The sequence below is a fragment of the Phocoena sinus genome, chromosome 2 (assembly GCF_008692025.1).
Source record: "Phocoena sinus isolate mPhoSin1 chromosome 2, mPhoSin1.pri, whole genome shotgun sequence".
Classification (NCBI taxonomy): Eukaryota; Metazoa; Chordata; class Mammalia; order Artiodactyla; family Phocoenidae; genus Phocoena; species Phocoena sinus.
This window is the reverse complement of record NC_045764.1, coordinates 60996948-61015255: the sequence shown is the minus strand read 5'-3', so window position 1 is coordinate 61015255 and position 18308 is coordinate 60996948. Positions and strand designations below refer to the sequence as shown.

General features: G+C 41.7%; 1 protein-coding gene across 2 annotated transcripts in view; it reads right to left on the bottom strand.

The window, feature by feature from the left end:
• The window catches only part of SIN3A (SIN3 transcription regulator family member A), a 61809-nt gene that overhangs the window by 9948 nt on the left and 33553 nt on the right, over positions 1–18308 (bottom strand). For both annotated transcript variants that reach the window (XM_032622790.1, XM_032622791.1), the window contains exons 10-17: positions 16477–16595; positions 15689–15899; positions 15267–15383; positions 12641–12879; positions 11117–11300; positions 9475–10048; positions 7060–7229; positions 2928–3101 (exon numbers count right to left, since the gene is read on the bottom strand). In XM_032622790.1, coding sequence (XP_032478681.1) covers positions 2928–3101; positions 7060–7229; positions 9475–10048; positions 11117–11300; positions 12641–12879; positions 15267–15383; positions 15689–15899; positions 16477–16595 — 1788 coding nt within the window. The remainder of the gene's footprint in view (positions 1–2927; positions 3102–7059; positions 7230–9474; positions 10049–11116; positions 11301–12640; positions 12880–15266; positions 15384–15688; positions 15900–16476; positions 16596–18308) is intronic.

Genomic DNA, 18308 nt, shown 5'->3' with positions numbered 1-18308 from the left:
ATGCCTCCTCTGCCAATCTCCTAGGCTTCATTCAACTAACACATAGTCACTGAATGTTTGCCATTTATTAGGCAGAGGCACACGCAGAAGAGAACATGGTTCCTTGCTTGGAGGAGCTCAATTTAGTGAAGGAAAAGGGATACAAATAGCTATATTTACATTACAACAAAATAACTACGAAGGTACTACTCTAGAAACATGCGCAATATGTTATCCCCCCTCAGTGAGATGAGAAAGATTTCACTTCACTGAAGTGACACTCAGCTGAGCACTGAAGGACAGGACATAGAGGAAGACCAATCAATTTCAGAGAAATCATGACAAAGAAAATCATATTTGAAAAAGTACATAAAAAGAACTACAGGGCTTCCCTCGTGGCGCAGTGGTTGAGAGTCCGCCTGCCGATGCAGGGGACATGGGTTCGTGCCCTAGTCCAAGAAGATCCCACATGCTGTGGAGCGGCTGGGCCCGTGAGCCATGGCCGCTGAGCCTGCGTGTCCGGAGCCTGTGCTCCGCAACGGGAGAGGCCACAACAGTGAGAGGCCCGCGTACTGCAAAAAAAAAAAACAAAAAAAAAAACTACAACCCCTCTCCCCCGCAAAAGGTGAAGGATACGAGTAGGCAATACACAGAAGAGAAAAACAGGAAACAGTAGCAAACAGGGAAATGTGAATTAAAATATTTTACTAATCATCTAACTGGCAAAAGTAAGTGTGATAATACTAAGTGTTGACTAAGAATGGGGAAATAAATGCTCTTATCAAAGTGCACACTGGTATAGCCAGTCATTTTGGAGAGTGAAATGGGAATATCCATTAAAGTTTAAATTTTAAAATATGCATACCATTTAACCTAGTAATTTCATTTCTCTGCCTCTACCCTAAACAAACACTACCACGTGCACGCAAGGATACAAATACAACAAAATGCGGTTCAATGAAGCACTGTTTGAGATAGTAAAAAATGGAAATAGTTTAAAACGTTTACCCACGAGGCAATGATTTTTTTAAAAACTATGGTACAGGGAATTCCCCGGCAGTCCAGTGGTTAAGGACCTGGCGCTTTCACTGCTGGGGGCCCAGGTTCCACCCCTGGTGGGGGAACTAATATCCCACAGGCCATGTGGCATAGCCAAACAAAAAAACCCCCAAAACAAACAAATAAAAAACCCCACAAAAAACTATGGTACATTCATACTATTATGTATGACACAGCAGTTGAAAAAATGAGCTGGATCTATGTAAACCAAAATAGAGCAAATTCTAAGACATTAAGTAAAAAAAAAAAAAAAGCCAGATGTAAAATACGCTATCTAATCCAATCTAAATCTAGTCATTAATTTCTATATAAACATCTATGTGTCAATATATGCAAATGCACAGAAAAGGGTCTGAATGGATACACAGAGAGCTAAACTTGCCTGATTTTTAAAGAGCACCGTAGAATATGCATAGAAAAAAAATGAAGGGAGAGGAGGCGGGAGGTGGGGCTGGGCAGAGGATTTGAAGGGCTGCTTATTCTTAGCTTAATGCTAATACTGTGGACTTTTATTCTCTATGTAAACATCTGAAAGAAAAAGGTCACTGTGATGACACGATTTTCCTGGTTACCAAGCCTTCTGTTCCTGCTATTCCCTCTGCTATTCTGACAACTATTCTTATCTACAGGGTGAGTCTACCCATTCCTTCATAGGCCCTCACCACACAATTTAATACACTGTTAACTCACTGTAGATGGGGATGATAATTCTGTCCACCATGAAAGTAAACACCCACTAAACTCATAATAAACATTTATAGATTTAAAACTCTGAAAGGCTTAGGAAATCTCTTCTGTAGTGGGAAAGTCCTCGGATAGTAGAACATCAGATCTGTGACTGAACTAGAAAACTCATTTCCAGGTCTTTGATTCTAAATTAAGCCAACAGTACAGGTGATAGATCAGAAACTAAAGAAATAGCTGAAAATAGAAGTGAACAATTTGAGGGTCAGATCATTAAAGTACATAGAACATGCCCACCAAGGTCAAACTTTTATTTAGCTTAGCTCTCTCTGCTAGGCCAACTACAAACCTTATTCTGGGCCACCTAAACCTGTCCTTACATTAATACATACAGGCTTTGTTCAACTATACACGTTTATTACATAGATGCAATCATAACACACATAATTTTGTGTCCTTTATCTGTTTCAGTATTTTTATAATTTATAATTAACTTTTAAGAGCTGCAAAATATGCCATCCAGCATTCACACAATAGGCTGCCATTAACCATTCCCGTAAAGGGTTGGACACCTAGACTGTTTCCAGCTATTTGCTTTTCTAATTAGCTATTATAATGGTGGAAAACTGGAAACAACCTAAATGTCCAACTAGACAGGCATAATTTTCTATAAAATTAAATATCAAATAGTCATAAAAAGATGCTGAAGACCCAGAGGTGTTGCTAATTGAGCGAAATAAGTTCCAGAACATTTTGCCCAGTATAATCTTTTTCAAAATATATATTAGCATAGAAAAGTTTAGAAATGTCATCAATGATTATTTCTGGGAAGAACTGTAGGTGACTAGTTTTTCTTTTCTCTGCATTTCCTATCTTTTCTACAACGACCATGGATTACACTTCTAAACAGTAATATTTACGAAGCATTTAATACTCAAATGTTCAGCGAAGAAGAATACAAAATTATAAAAATCATATGTAAGAGCTAATTTTTTTAAAAGGCAAGAAACAGACTACCCACAAGAGACTTTACTTTTCCATGTTTTTTTGCATTTCTTCCAGTGAGTTCACAGGCTCTCCAAGGAGGTCTAGGAGTGGAATCACTGGGTCAAAGTACCCTGGTATGGCTTTGACTTCTGGTGGAGAGAGCCCCAACAGCTCACACTGTCGTCAGCATGGTCCCTGACTACCTGAGTACCTCTCACCTTAAAGCAATTCTCATCTGACATGAGCTGCTCAGCCTTCCGCTGATATGTTGACTCCAGGAGGCTCCTTGAGGTCTGTGTATTCAGCTGGCCTCCAGTGGCCCCATTATTGTTTTCCGCCAGGTACAGGTCAGTCACTTGTACACAGATCTCATCACTCACGATGTGCTGCAGCTGGAATCAAGCAAAGGCAAGTCATCAGGGAACCAAAAATATAGTTCTCCCTGTCATACACTCAGCCTCCCTTTGGTGGTTCCAATCACTCAGCTCAAAAAGGTTTTTCCAGGGCCTCCCTGGTGGCGCAGTGGTTGAGAGTCTGCCTGCCGATGCAGGGCATACGGGTTCATGCTCCGGTCCGGGAAGATCCCACATGCCGCGGAGCGGCTGGGCCCGTGAGCCATGGCCGATGAGCCTGCGCGTCCAGAGCCCGTGCTCTGCAACGGGAGAGGCCACAACAGTGAGAGGCCCGCGTACCGCAAAAAGAAAAAAAAAAAGGGTTTTCTGGTTGATCATTTTAGAACATTAATCATACAAAACCACTATCTTATTTTCTTGGAGAATAACCAAGCCAAAATCTTCAACCGTATCTCTGGTCCGTGAATAAAATGTTCATATATATTTAAAAGCAAAACCATAAGCAACTCAGGTTAATGTGCTGCTTATTTAAAGTTCTAAGGAACTTAAGAAAAATTTTTTTACATGAAAGAAAATTTCCATGGCTTCCTAATTTTATGGCACTTCTTTACCATTTACAATTTCCTTTCATACGTATTCTCAGTTGATCCACACAACTACCCTGGGAAGCAGGCTGGAGAAGGGTACCCTACTATATTGATATATGAGACAAATTTACATGTTAGATAAGAAAACTCATGTGTGCTAAGGTGAGGAGACGGACTTCGGAGAACCATGAAAGCAAGATCCATGTCTACATTCACAGCCCTAGTACAAAGTCTGAAACTCAACAGGCACTGAGGAAGCTGTTACTGAATTAATCTATCATGGGTGCTCAGCTGAAGGAGCCGAGTTAGGACTAATATTTCTAACACACCCCCTATTTTTCCACATCTGATAATAAAAGTATAGTATTCTAAACTGTAGGTAAATTAACTCATTTTCAACACAGGTCAATCACGACTGACTACTGGTAACTTCTGAAACTATCTTATTAAACTATCTGATGACTACAAAGTTGAATCTTTCAGAGATTCTATTCTCATAGGTCATGACGATATATCTTCTGTGAAATAAAAATTCTCTCAGATGAAACTTTACCCATTAAAATACCAGAGAATGTGAAAAAGAGATACAAGAAAGCAAAATGTTAATTGCAGTATCAATTTGTCTATTTTACTTTAAAATTCTCATAACCACTAAGCCATTCTATTTTTAGGAAGATACACTCTTTTTGAAGTGCTAGTAACTATGACAACTACTTATTTTTAACATTTAAAAAACTCTTAAGTGACAAGTATGTGTATTTGTAGATAAATGGACAAGGTGCAAGGTCAGAAGGGTGAGTGACCTGATGGTGGCAGAAAGGCCAGCAACTGGAGGTGGTTAAATTACAATTAGTCTATACAATGGCTTTTAATGTGACCATTAAAATAATGCTTATGATAACTTGATAATACGGGCGAAGGCTTAAAATACAGTGTTTAAGAGAGAAAAAAAGCAGTGCATGTCCAAAGCATGGTCTCTATCGTGTAGATACTTCTTTATACCTTCCTGTAAAAGGAGACCACGTCACTGACTCCCTATCCACACCCTCTCCTTGGATATCTGGCCCCTTCTAGTCTTTGGAAAGGGCAGCATTACAAATCCAGGGACAACTAGGCAACTCTCATCCCCACACTAGGCTGGTTAGATTCTCTCTCCTGCTAAATTGAAATGACACCATGAGTGTGTCTGGTAGACTTTTTACAGAGGAGCACCTGGATGGAAAGGTTGGTAATGCCAGGGCCAGAGGCACTGCCGTGGCAAGTGAAAGCCTCAGGTGCTGGAGAAGCCTTGAATACGGGCTGAGTGTTCATCTGAAGAGAGAAACATGAGGATGGGGGAGATGTCCAGAAAGGAGGCATGCAGGAGAGGGAAAAAAAAACCTCCCCAGTCTAACCCCTAGATGGTCTGGCCATATTTTGAGTCCCACACCAGATGTCTGTGAGACTGCCTATTGTATTCTTAAGACAAACCCCTCTTAAACTAGTCTAGAAAAGTAAGATAAATATATGGTTTGACCTTGAAATATATGTTCCACCTCCAGTCAGCAATGAACGCTGGGAGAACAGCAAAGGAGATAAGGAGAGTAAGAAATGTTATACCTCCAATTCAGGAGTTAAGCTGAGGAGCATAAATGTATTTTAAAAACAATGGATTCAGATTTCTGGATAAAACCTGTCTCCATAAAAAAAGATCAGACCTTACGTATTATTGACTCAAAATCATAACCAGGTGCTTCTAGTAAATGGACTAATTATATCTATTTAAAAAACCAACCTTGGGGGCTTCCCTGGTGGCGCAGTGGTTGAGAGTCCGCCTGCCGATGCAGGGGACACGGGTTCGTGCCCCGGTCTGGGAAGATCCCACATGCCTCAGAGCGGCTGGGCCCGTAAGCCATGGCCGCTAAGCCTGCGTGTCCGGAGCCTGTGCTCCGCAACGGGAGAGGCCACAACGGTGAGAGGCCCGCGTACAGCAAAAAATCCCCAAAAACAAACAAACAAAAAACCAACCTTGGGCTTATAAAAAAATAAATAAGCTTGTTGTATTAGATTTTTAAAGTTGTGCTGGTAGTATGAAAGACTTTACTTCTAGCTGTAGCAACAGCAAACTTGTAAACAGAAACATAAGCACATGGTAACTGAAGTCTTTTATGTAAACCTAGGGGACATTAACAGGCATTAGTCTCTCAAAAATTATGACCATAGCTGATTGTATACATGTAAAGATTTCTGTCCATCACCATTAAGACCCCTTAAGGGACGGCCTAATAACCACTTCAACTTTCAGCTCTCTGCCTGACAACTTTTGTGAAGATGCCAAGATTCAGTTATGTGAAGCAACATTCCTTGACTCTCAGCAGATCCTGTGAGAGGGGTGCAGAGCCATGCATCCTTCTAAATTCAAGGTAAAAGCATGAGTACTTTGCAAAGGATTCCATATTTTATCCGAGGAAAACACTGAACAAGCTTTTCTTTCCATAGTAGTGGTGTGGACTCTAGAATTAGAATTGTCTTTTTAAAAGTTTTCACTTTGGGCTTCCCCGGTGGCGCAGTGGTTGAGAGTCCGCCTGCCGATGCAGGGGACACGGGTTCGTGCCCCGGTCCAGGAAGATCCCACGTGCCGCGGAGCGGCTGCGCCCGTGAGCCATGGCCGCTGAGCCTGCGCGTCCGGAGCCTGTGCTCCGCAACAGGAGAGGCCACAACAGTGAGAGCCCGCGTACCGCCAAAAAAAAAAAAAAAAGTTTTCACTTTAAAGAAAGTGGTGCACTATCAACAGACTCTGATCCCTTCAAAAGTTCAGAACTAAAGGCAAAGGAATGGAAACCTATTACATGTTATTTGCTATAAAATTATTGTTGTAAAGAACAACATATTTACAAACTTCCAGGGTGCCACAAGAATAAATCAAAAAACCAACTACAAGTCTAACTCAGAGGGAATCTCAGATAGTGAGGTGGACAGAGTATTATAAAAAGATGTTGTATGAAACCCTTCCTGTAAAAAGAACTTCAAATGTTAAATAAGGAAAGTCCATAGAATTACCAACACCTAAAGAAGAGGAAACTGAGCTCACGCCTGGTACCCAACGTAAGAGCTGGGAGGGTAGGGCAGGGGGTCAGGACCAGTGCTGGGGATAAAACATCACGTCTCACGTAGGCTCATACTCCCAGGGCATGCTGAGCAAAGCAAAGGAGTCAACCACATGGCTGAAGTACTCCCACTCTGTTAACAGGAGAAATCCGACATCACAGCACATTAACCTCTCCCTCCCCTCTACAGAACCATGCGTTCATAAACATCATTATATGAGGAAACTGACTTTGCTTTCCCAACAGAAATCTTGCCTTTTCTCTTTCCTGAATCCATCTGTAGACTTTCTCCCTCACCAACCCTAGCCTCCGCCATGCCCTCACCTGTCTGACAATGCTCTGGATGAGTTTGTCCATGGTAAAGGCAATGTAGGCATGAATGGTAAACATCTCTCTTAGCGAATCTTCATACTGTGAAGAGTCTATGTTGCCATCCAGCAGGCTCCGCACCATATCCAGGAAAGCTGGGTAATAATCTTCTACATCAACGTCCACTGTGGGAGAGATGGGAGAGATGAGGCCTCACCCTGCTAAGAAAAGATCGGAAGAGAAGGCAGGGCAAATCCCACAGCTGGCCTAAAGAGCACTTAACAGAACAAGTCTAGGTGTTTAGTCTGCTGCAGAGAGACGAGATCTGACAGGTGGCTACAACCCCCAGCACTGTCTATTAAAGGAGAGTGACTCTGCAACTTTAACAGCGGCTTCTAACACTGCGACTGACCATGCCTGAAAAACACTTATTTACAGTATGGCCTGGCTGTGCGTGACAGGAGAGCAAAATATCCCAGGGAAGAAGTTTCGTCAAAAAGTTCTTGGCTCCCCTGCTAAGATAGGAACCTGCTCTCGCAGCCTACGAAGAGCATCCCTCACACGGTTCTCCTGCTCATACAGCTCTTTCAACGGAGCATCAAGGGCTGAAGAGAAAAGGCAGACGGAACCATACTCTAGCACTAGGAAACCTCTCGGGAACAGAAAAAGAGGAGTGCAGATTAAATCCCCTATGAATAATGAAGTGATCTGCATTTGTCAAAGTCCTTTTGTTTAAAAATGGATTCCCAATATTGTGCTTCACAAATTACATTAAATGATTCGTACTTGCTGCATATGAATCACTTCAACCACCAGCTGGCACCTTATCAGTTGTTACAGGGACGTCTGGCAACTAGCAGCGTGCACAAGGAAAGGTGAAAGGACTCCGCCTTTAGCTCACTAAAACAAGACCCATTTACACAAAGCTCAAAAACAGGCAACTCTGATCTCCAGCGCTGGCAATCAAGACTGTGGCACGACGGGGCTACTGGTTATGTTGTTTCTTGATCAGGGTGCTGGTTATCAGGTGTGTTTGCTTTGTAAAAATTCACTGAGCTACACAATTCGGATGTGTATACTTTTCTATGTTTTGCACTTCAACAAAAAGTTCACTGAAATGAAAAAAAATTACAACAAGAACTCTTTGTCTTTGACATTTAGTTACCTCTCTGTAAAATATAGGGGAAAAAAGGCTGAGAGCACAAGCTGAGTCCATTTCCATTTATCTCAAGTGTGATGGATTCATTCAAGACAGGTTAAACAGGACAACTACTGTTTAAAAGAAGCAACTGGCTTGAGTTTCATTACAGAACGTTACCTTGTCCGGATCCACAGCATAGGAACGGGCTGTGCTACTGCCATGAAAAAATGCTTTCATGCCAGAATAAAGCTATGAGTGCTATTAGCGCAAACCACATGACCCACGATCAGTGTGAGGCTTGACATTATTACTCAAGAACAAACTGTAAGCCTCAAACCAGGTTACGTCAATGGTCAAGCCAGGATTAGATCATCTTCTGTCTCATTTCTACCCAAGCAGATGGAATCACTATACTGAAGTCTCTCAAGCTAGTACTAATCCAGATAAAGTCTTTTAGAATTAATTCCCAGGTTCATTAGCTTTTCAACAGATAGAAGGCCAGGGCTTCAAATGGGCTTCTTACACCAGTAACAGTTTTTTAAAAAAAAAAAAAAAGAAAGAAAAGAAAGGATAATTCACTCCAAAGATTGGCTATTTCCTAAAGAGCACAGAAGAAAGGCTTCACAAAAAAGCTTTTGGCTCACAGCTTAAGCACCTAACTTATGACCTGAAGAGATATCTAGAAGCAAGCAGCATAGAATTACTTAGAGGATATGGTGGCTTCCTTAATCCTCATTTATTTTCCTTTTCCTGAGTCTTCTATCTTCATTCCTGCTCTGCCTGTTCTGCTGTCTCAAACCATCTCTTGAGTCCCCATCTCCTCTTTTGCATCTGTCTCAGGCATGAACAACTAGGAATTTATGTTCTGTCATGGAATGAAACCAACTATGATGTTTGAGTCACGTCTCTGTCCTTTCAAACACTTTGCAATAACCCAGAGATCTGCCATTTGGGAAACTGACAGTAACTGACACCCACTTCCCTGGTATCCATAGTACCAGCTATTGAGTGTCCACGATCCAAGCAGTGCACAGGGTGCTTCGCATATTTTCTCCAATTGTCCCAACAACCCCAAGAGACAAGTAGTACCTCCATTTTACAGGTAAACAGGTTCACAGAGTTTAAGTAAGGTCACACAACCAGTAAACTGCGGTGCTAGGATTTGAACCTAGCCAGCCTCTAAGGCCTGCCTGTGCTCTATGTATAAAAGAAAGCAGTCCTGAGTCTAACTAGGCCCTGAGGTCCCCAACCCCTCACATCTTCTGTAGACTGACAATCTAAGCACTCACTAGGTTCTTTGAGACGTAGCTGGATGGCGGGGCTGTCACTCTTGTCTCGCTTTATGCCCAACACTTCCCGTTCCCACTCTCTCTCTCGGTTTTCTTCTTCAATTTGCCGTTCAGCTTGGGAACAAATCCGCAGCAGCCTCAAGCAGAGTATCTGGTGCAGTCGCATAAAGATATACCAGTTATTATTAACATAGAAGAGGTTGTATACTTCATCCATCCCTCTTAACTTCTGAGCTGCTGTGTTACTGAACAGTAGCTTGGACTTAGGGGGACTGCCCCCAACACCATTGTGCTTCTTAGCCGCCCCTGTGCCTTCATCTACATCCATCTCTTCTTCTTCCTCTTCCTCTACATCCGAGAGATCACCTCTCTGAGCAAAGAGCAGATCTGGAATAAAATGATGCATGATTTGCTTGATTTTATATTTGTCCTCCTTCTGAATGCCTGTCTGCCTCTTCACATGGTGGATAATCAGAGCAGCAGCATCTTCCAGAATCTGTTTGTCTTCGTAGGCAAGTGAGAGGTGTGGGCCAACAGGTACACCAGCATTTTCTTCCGTAGCCTGCTCTTGCCTCTAACAGGGGAGAGAGACAAAGTATTACGCGACGTACCTACAGGAACAACAAACAGACCTATGAGACTACACCAGCAGTACTTTCTATTAACCACAGTGGCCATTATTTTCTAATCCAAAACTTCAGAAACAAAAAGATAATGTGCGAGATGTGGTTTGATACCAAAATGATCGGTGCCTTCCAGACATTGAAGACTTATAAGAGACAATGGGACAGAACTGGGACCATCTTTTAAAATTCCGGATTAGTATTTATGGAGGATACGATATGAAGTCTAGGATTTACTTTAAAATCCTTCTGGGGTGGGAGTGTGGAAGGTGGCAGATATAACAAAATTGGCAAAATAGGTGATTAAGTTTATGTAAGATCTCATTTTACTACTCTCTCCCCTTTTGTGTATGTTTGATAGTTTCATAATACAAAGTTTTTTCAAATTCAAGATCACACCACTTCTAGGAATTCTCAATCACACTGTATTTGTTTCTATCCACCCCCTAAGACTGTGAGCTCAAAGAAAGCAGGATTAATTTCTTATTCATCTCTGTATCCTAGCTCCCAGTTCTCTATATAATCCTGGTAAGGATGCCGAATAAACAAGGATTAGGAAGAGTCTAGGGGGAGTCCTCTGGCGGTCCAGTGATTAGGACTACACACTCTCAGTGTGGAGGGCCCAGCTTCGAGGAACTAAAATCCCACAAGCCACACAGTGCGGCCAAAAAAAAAAAAAAAAAGTCTGGGGATCAATGATAGTATTTTAAGCTGTGGGAAGTTGAGATGGGCTACATGAAGGAATATAAGGTACTGTTGGAAGGAAACAGATAGGGAGAGAAGTGGGAGAGGGCGGTAGTGGGCATGAACTGAAACCAGGATGGGAAACTAGTAAAACAGCTTAGTGAGGCTTAGACTTAAAATGGTAGAATCGGGAATAGAAGTCTATGCTATGAAGCAAGAATCAACAAGTTTTGGAGGGTCTCACATTCATATAACAAAGGTAATCTGCAGCAGTCAAAGCTATGCTGAACATACAGACGGGGGACGTCGCACAGATGTAGAGACCTCCAGCTCACCTCATCATAGATACTCTCAATCTCGTTGAGTAAGCTCTTAGACCTCAGGACCTTGGTGTCATTTTGTTTAAAGTTGATGCCTTGGTGGTCCAGAGATTTCAAGTAGTATTTCTCATTTTGCTCTCTCCACACCTTGTTAAAGCCTCTCTGAGCTTCTCGCCATTCTTCCTCTTTCATCTTCAACCTAGTGGAGTGGAAGGTGGAAAAACAAGACATGGGAATCGAGATGAGGGAATTTTAAGGCAGGGAGTCATACTGGAATCCTGGCTCTGCCATATTAGCCATATAAGACTGTCTCTTTATCAGTAAAATAGGGGTAACAGCACCTAATCTCATAAGGGTTTAGAAGCAAGAAATATGTCAGGTTTATTTTATTTCGAAGGTCAAAAGATATAGATCTGCCAAAACTGTTGGCAACTTTGGGGTAAATTTTATTCAAACCAGTCTTGAACTCTGATACATGAGAAATTTAATCATTCAAGACTTACTTTGGGGAAGTAATTTGTCCCAAAGTCAGAAATCTTGCCAAGAATAGTTATTTCTCAAACAACATTCCACAGAATACCCTAGAAAAGAAGGTTCTCTTCCTTGGCCAGCTAAAACAAAGTGAAACAAGTTTCTTTGCTACAGGACTTCTGAGAACGTTTATTATGCTACTGTAAACGCAAAAGTCTAAGAGCAGAGAACTTGCACAGAAACGTTCCTCTGGCCACAGTTTGTAAGTTCTAGTGAGAACTGATCCTGATACTCTAGAAGAGAGGAGAGTAAAATCAAAACCAGCACTAGAACTGAAGAATATCCTCCATCTCAAACACAAAAGTTAAATGCTACTGGCAAGGAGAGGAACAGCTTGTGCCAGCTCTTGAGGAGAAGACTAGGGAGGAACAATAAAATCTGGGCACTTGTGCATTGTGCAGCAGGTAAGTTTTCACCAGGTGATACAGACAGAGGCCCCTATGAATCTTAGCTGGGATTCATAGTGTAGTATACAGAGTGCCATGTGCTTGGAGGAGCCTGGGGCTCAGCCCTGGCCTCCTCCTTGATACCTAGCCTTAGGTGGGTTCAACAGCCCCTCTATACCTCAGGCTGAAGTTCTGTTACAAGAAAGAAGACATTCTTGGTAAAAATGGCAAGCTAAGTCTTTTTTAACAACACATATCAATTTTACAAAGACAACGTGATTTTTCTTATTAAAAAACAAAGATGTGAACATTGGTTAGTACTGAGTGGCAGGAACATGGGTGGCTGTTTTCTTCTTTGTTCTTTTCTCTATTTTAAAATATTACCTCAAACACACAGAGCATTCCACTATGGACTTTAAAGGTTTGTTCTCTACTGCTGGCTACACAGAACCCCATCGGGAAGCTCCACTACCCCACACTCCACCTGATTTCCTACAACCAGGGTTGGGGAGAAATGGAGGTCTCATGGGATAACCAAGTCGAAAAGGAGAATCTTATTTAATGGGACACTATGTCTGTCAAGAAGCACACTGAAGCATGAAGGGCATATTCACTCAGGTACCTTTTAAGGACAATTGGGACGGCAATGGAGGGGTTCTTCCTCAGACCATCAATGATGTCAGCTGCTTTATCAGCATATATCCTTTGGAGGGCTTTTCGATGGATGACTTCTGATGTGCCCCCGAGGGTGTTGTCCAAGCGAAATTTGGCTTGTTCCTCAGCAGACAAGCGGGAAAGCTTCTTCTGTATTGCTTCCAGAACCCGGATCGTTGCCAGATTAGTCTCTAAAACTACATCAAGCTAAAGAAAAAGACAAAGTATGTTCAGGACCCCAACCAGAACAGAATAGCTGTCAGGCGTATAAGGTAGAAGAAGTCAAACTCCTTGGATTTGAACCCTGGCTCTGCCATACCATAGCCATATAAAACTCTGTGTCCTTATAGGTAAAACAGGGATAACACCACGTACTCTCATAAGGTTGTTTTCTGGATTTAACAGTACAATCCATGTAAAGGATTTAGCACGATGCCAGGCACGCAACAAACATCCAATAAATGATGGCTAAGCGGTAGTTAATACTTGTACCACCACCAGTGTGCTTTACTTAGGACTACTGGCCCCCGGCCCCCACACCAGAGGGACCTAATAGGAGGCAACCTTACAGACACTTTCCCCTGAACTTTCATGAATTACTAAGATGTTACAAACAATAACAACCACTACAACGAAATCCCAAAAAGACCATTCAAGATTACCAATCAGTCTCATGAGTAAGGTTTTTCAGGGTAACTTGAAATGTTTAAATATTTAATAGCCTTGTTCCACATCTAGTAATAATAAGAGCAGTGGCTATCATTCCTATGGACTTCAATGTCGTATCTGTGGGTAACCATTTAAATTCTTACTGAATTTCTGGCATTTTATTTTCTGGCAAGGGCTTAGCCCTGACCTGGTTAAGGATATGACTAGCAACCTTTGAGTTAACTTTTTTCCAAGGCTTAACACAAAATTCTCCAGATGAGAAAGAGAAAATGAAATAAATGAGCAGTCTCAAGGGTCTATGACCAAATTCTGTGTGTTTCCTAATTTTTGTAGTTTCAGGACTATGGCAGTCATTTTGTCAAATATTTCTGGTCGTCGCCCCACTTTTCCTCAGTTATAGATAAATGATGGATTGAACTTCCTGGCTCCCTTGTGATTAGATAGGGCCATGCAACTAGTTCTAGCAAATGAGTTTTGCACAGGGGAGTCAAAGTAATGTCTATTACCTCTAGGCTAGAGCATTTAAGGGTGCAAGATCCATCTGAGCTCTTTTTCCCTCTAGTCACTGGCACTGTTCAAGATGGTGGCACTCTGTCAGCCTAGGTCCCCAAGCAGTTCTGATGAGCAGAATCTCTTGCTAAACATCATGCACATGTAGTGATGAAGGAATAAATCTATTTTTTTAAGCCACTGAGATTTGGGGGTTGTCTGTATTGCAGGAATGTTAACCTATACTGATGCATAAAGGATTCAAACTAGTCCATCCCATCCAATCCTAAGTATACGCATGTGCACACACCACACACATTTCTTGCGTCTTAACTCCTGTAATAACAAGTGGGAAATGAGGCTGTTGCCTCTCATTTGCAGGCATACTAGTCGAGAATAGGAATATCCTGTCAAAAACAGAGGCCAGTCTCTGCTTTCTCACACATCATCTAAACGTACTAAACATAGGTAAAAAAGAAATGCTTTCTTTAGCTTGATAAAACTTTCTATAGAAGTTAACATCTGTCACGATTGAGTTTTCTGCAAATGGTTGAAGCTCCTCATAAACACTGGGGCAGAGATGGCCAACCGCCTGCCAGTGGCCAAGCAACATGGGGCTCTTCATTCAAAACATGCCAGAAACAGATGAAGCAAGTGTGAAGCGGGATAACCGGCAGAGAGCTAAATCAGTATGGATGAAAAAAGGAGCAAAACATCTCCCATCCATATGAATGAGCAGGGGCAGTCGGTTTTATATAATAAATACATTAAGTAGGATGCACGTAATTTTACCTCTCAAGACACAGTTAACATTCCATTTTTGTTGCTATCAGTGAACTAGACACTGAGAATTGAGTCCATTTTCAGTACTCCCACTCCTGATATTGGGGCTGTCTACCAGCTCATTTCTTCACTCCAGCTCTTCCTTTCCCAACCACTTTAAAATAAAGTCCCTAACTCAACTTTCTTTCAAATGGAGCCAAATCAATATCAGAAATATGAAAGAGGAGTTCCAGTTCTCACAGGAGAGCTGGTCTGCTAACCATTTTAAGATACCTGCTAAAAATAATACACACTTTAAGATAAATAATTTAAAACAGCTGCAAGAAAGCCCACTAGGTCTTAAGATACTGATTTTATATACCATGTGGACACAATAACCTTTAAAACACTATTGAAAATTCAGAGGAGTATTATTCAGCCATCAATGGATAATTTCAGTTACAAAGGGTAAGTCACATTTGTCATAAAAATATTACTAATATATTTGACAAAGTCGTAAAACATGGTAAATACAATAAGCATTTACCACAGAAGAACGTGAGCCTCTTGCTCCTTTGTCTTAAAAAACCAACCCTCCCAGGTAGGTATTTAAGATATCCTCTTGTTCCAAATCTCCCATTTCCCCAAATTTCAAATGATAAAGGAGCTTGTACCTCAAAACGTTCATCTTCACAACGATAGATATGTTCTTCATACTGAGTTTTCTTGGAGCTAACAAAGGTGGAGTCCTCAGACCAGGAGGGGAAGGAAACCCAGGTATCATTTAAAACCTTTGGGTAAAAGAAGAGAAATTGAAACAAAAGTGTAGAAGTTTTCAGGTGATTCAGCGTTCTCAATAAAAAAGACAACGCTTTAGGGGAGGGAAGAAACAGTTAACATTACAATTTTCACCTTTAGCAAGTTTAAAAAGATAGTAAGAAAAAGGCTCTCAATAAAGGTATAAAACATTTTCTTTTGAAAAAAGACAGAAAAGCATTTTGATTTCCTCATTCATGTAAATTCTCCATCCCAGGTACCACTCCCTTCTGGAGGAAGCTGCGGATTCAGGGCTAATCCTTTCTCAGGGAGGTCTTACCTCTTTACAGAGAGAAGTCCGTCCTGTACACTTGGGCTGCTGGTAACTCTTTGGCAGGGCTCGATAGCTGGAGCCCAACCGTTTACAAGAGGCATAATCTATCTCCATGGCAATGCCCTCTGTGGCTCGTTCCTTTGGAAAGGTTTCCAGATGTACAGACTCCTTATAGCCCAGAAAGTTTTTAAACCAATTAAACAATTCTGGGAATTTCCTGAAGAATCAAACCAAATATTGGTGAGCAATTAGAAGCATGATGCAGTAATCCTGAGGTGTGACTACCATTATCTGGTGTTGGCTCAGAACTCTACTACCATTGGACAAATTCCAGTGACAATTACTATTTCCTGCCTAAGAAGCAGTGCTTCTGAATACTTGGCTTCTCCTTTTCTTATAGAGTGCTCTAAGACCAATTAAGGTGGTGATGGAAGAACTGTACCAGGCAATAACGAGCCATTTTCTAATCAGGAATATTGCTTCAATGTTCAGATAATTCTTAGGTTGTCAAAGTCAAGATTCTAGAACCCTGGAAGAGATTCGTCTCTATAAAACCTCCAACATTGGTCAGGGGATCAGGAGACCACTAGTCTTGGCCAATGCCCTCTCTGCCTATTTTTTCATCTCCAAAGTTGAACTAGAAGACTTCCTAGAGGAGTCTCTTGACACCGACATTTTATGAGTCAACTGACCCACCACAATCAAATTAATTTTGCCTATCACATACTCCCACAAACTAAGTTTTATTTCACCTCCATATCACACATCAGGGCTAAGCTCCTGACTCCACTTACCCCAGGAACGGGGAGACTAACTGCACAAGCTCCGCCCGAGAGATCACCTCCTGGTTAAAGATAACAAGACAGCGCAGGAAATTTTCATAGGCCTCTGCACTCCGCAGAGCCTTTCGGACCTTACGGAGACAGACGAAAGAAAAATAATTAAGCAAGGAATCAAGGGATCCTGGATTGCTTTTAAAAGACTGGGGAAATTTGAACTGTATTTGACAATATTAAGGAATCAATGTTGGTTTTCTTAGATGTGTTAATGCTTATGCTTGAAAAAAGGTATCATTTAAAAAGGAAACAGTAAAATACTTATGGATGAAATAATACATTATCTGAGATTTGTCCCCAAATAAGAGTATAAGAGTACACATGAAACAAGTACACCGGCTAGGAGTTGAGAACCGCTGAGGTTGGATGGCGGTGGCATGAGGAGTCATTTTACTGTTCACTTTAATTTTATATGTTTAAAGTTTTCCATAATAAAAATTCTGAAAAAGAGACCCTGGAGTAAAGAAGACATTCACCGTCTCACATGCCTGATTCTCTGGACCATATCAGAGTTACCCAAGCTTTTATTGCCTCTCCTAACAGGTATGTACAGAAAGAATCTTTGACAACACTCTTTTTGAACTCTGGTAATCTTGAATAATGACCTTTTAAAATAAGGTACTTTTTGTCCTCTGACCTGATTCTTTTCCTTTCTCCACTTATAATATTGAGAATTTTAATATCCAAAATGCTTTAAAAAAATGGCAGAGACAAAGTAATACTAGCCTGGCTAGATGAGCAATCTGGACTTCAATTTCATATATAGACATGTACTTAGTATTGTGGGGGGTGGAGACCCTCACACCAAGCCAAACGGTTTATCAAAAACCCCTTCTCCAGGCTCCCATATACTTTTCATAACAATCAATCAGTAGACACTATACCGAATGTGTACCTTCAGAGCAAATGACGAATATTTACTTTTAATTTTTATTAACTTGTAAACATATACAAAAGCAGACAGAATAGTCTAATGAACCTCTTGTACTCACCCAGCCGCAATGATCAATACATAGTAAATTTTGTTTCATCTATGCCCATTTCCCCCACCACTGAATTTTAAAGCAAACTCCAGACTTTTCATCTACACACACTTCAGTATGTATCTCTAAGAAATAAGTACTTCAAAAATGACCAAAAAAAATACCACCACTCTTTTAAAAATTAACTTACTCGGTCCCCCGTCCCTCACCCTTTCCTTACCATTTGTTGGTTGTGACCTGGACTTCTACATTTGTCTCAAAAGCACCAATGCCCAGGCTGCCCTCAGAAATGGTTCAAGTCAGAGCCAGGGATGCTTAACTGTTTTGCAGCACAGCTCACACAGGCAGAGAGCAATCGGGAGGCAATCATGGAGATGCTAAATCATTTGCCCTTTTGCAAAAACACAGAGGTGAGGGGCTTCCCTGGTGGCGCAGTGGTTGAGAGTCCGCCTGCCGATGCAGGAGACGTGGGTTCGTGCCCCGGTCCAGGAAGATCCCACATGCCACGGAGCGGCTAGGCCCACGAGCCATGGCCGCTGAGCCTGCGCATCCGGAGCCTGTGCTCCACAACGGGAGAGGCCCGCGTACCGCAAAAAAAAAAAAAAAAAAAAAAAAAAAAAAACCCAGAGGTGCAAGACAGGTTAAGTCACCACCAGATCAATCCAGGCTGGTTCCTGCCAGTGAGAAGTCTGATGTTTGCCAGCTACCATGATTAAAGTAGGCTGCTAATCAAGTTGACTCCAAGGAGGAAGTCAGGCACATACCACACAACACGGTTCAGACCAGTAATCTCAACTCTGGCTGCTC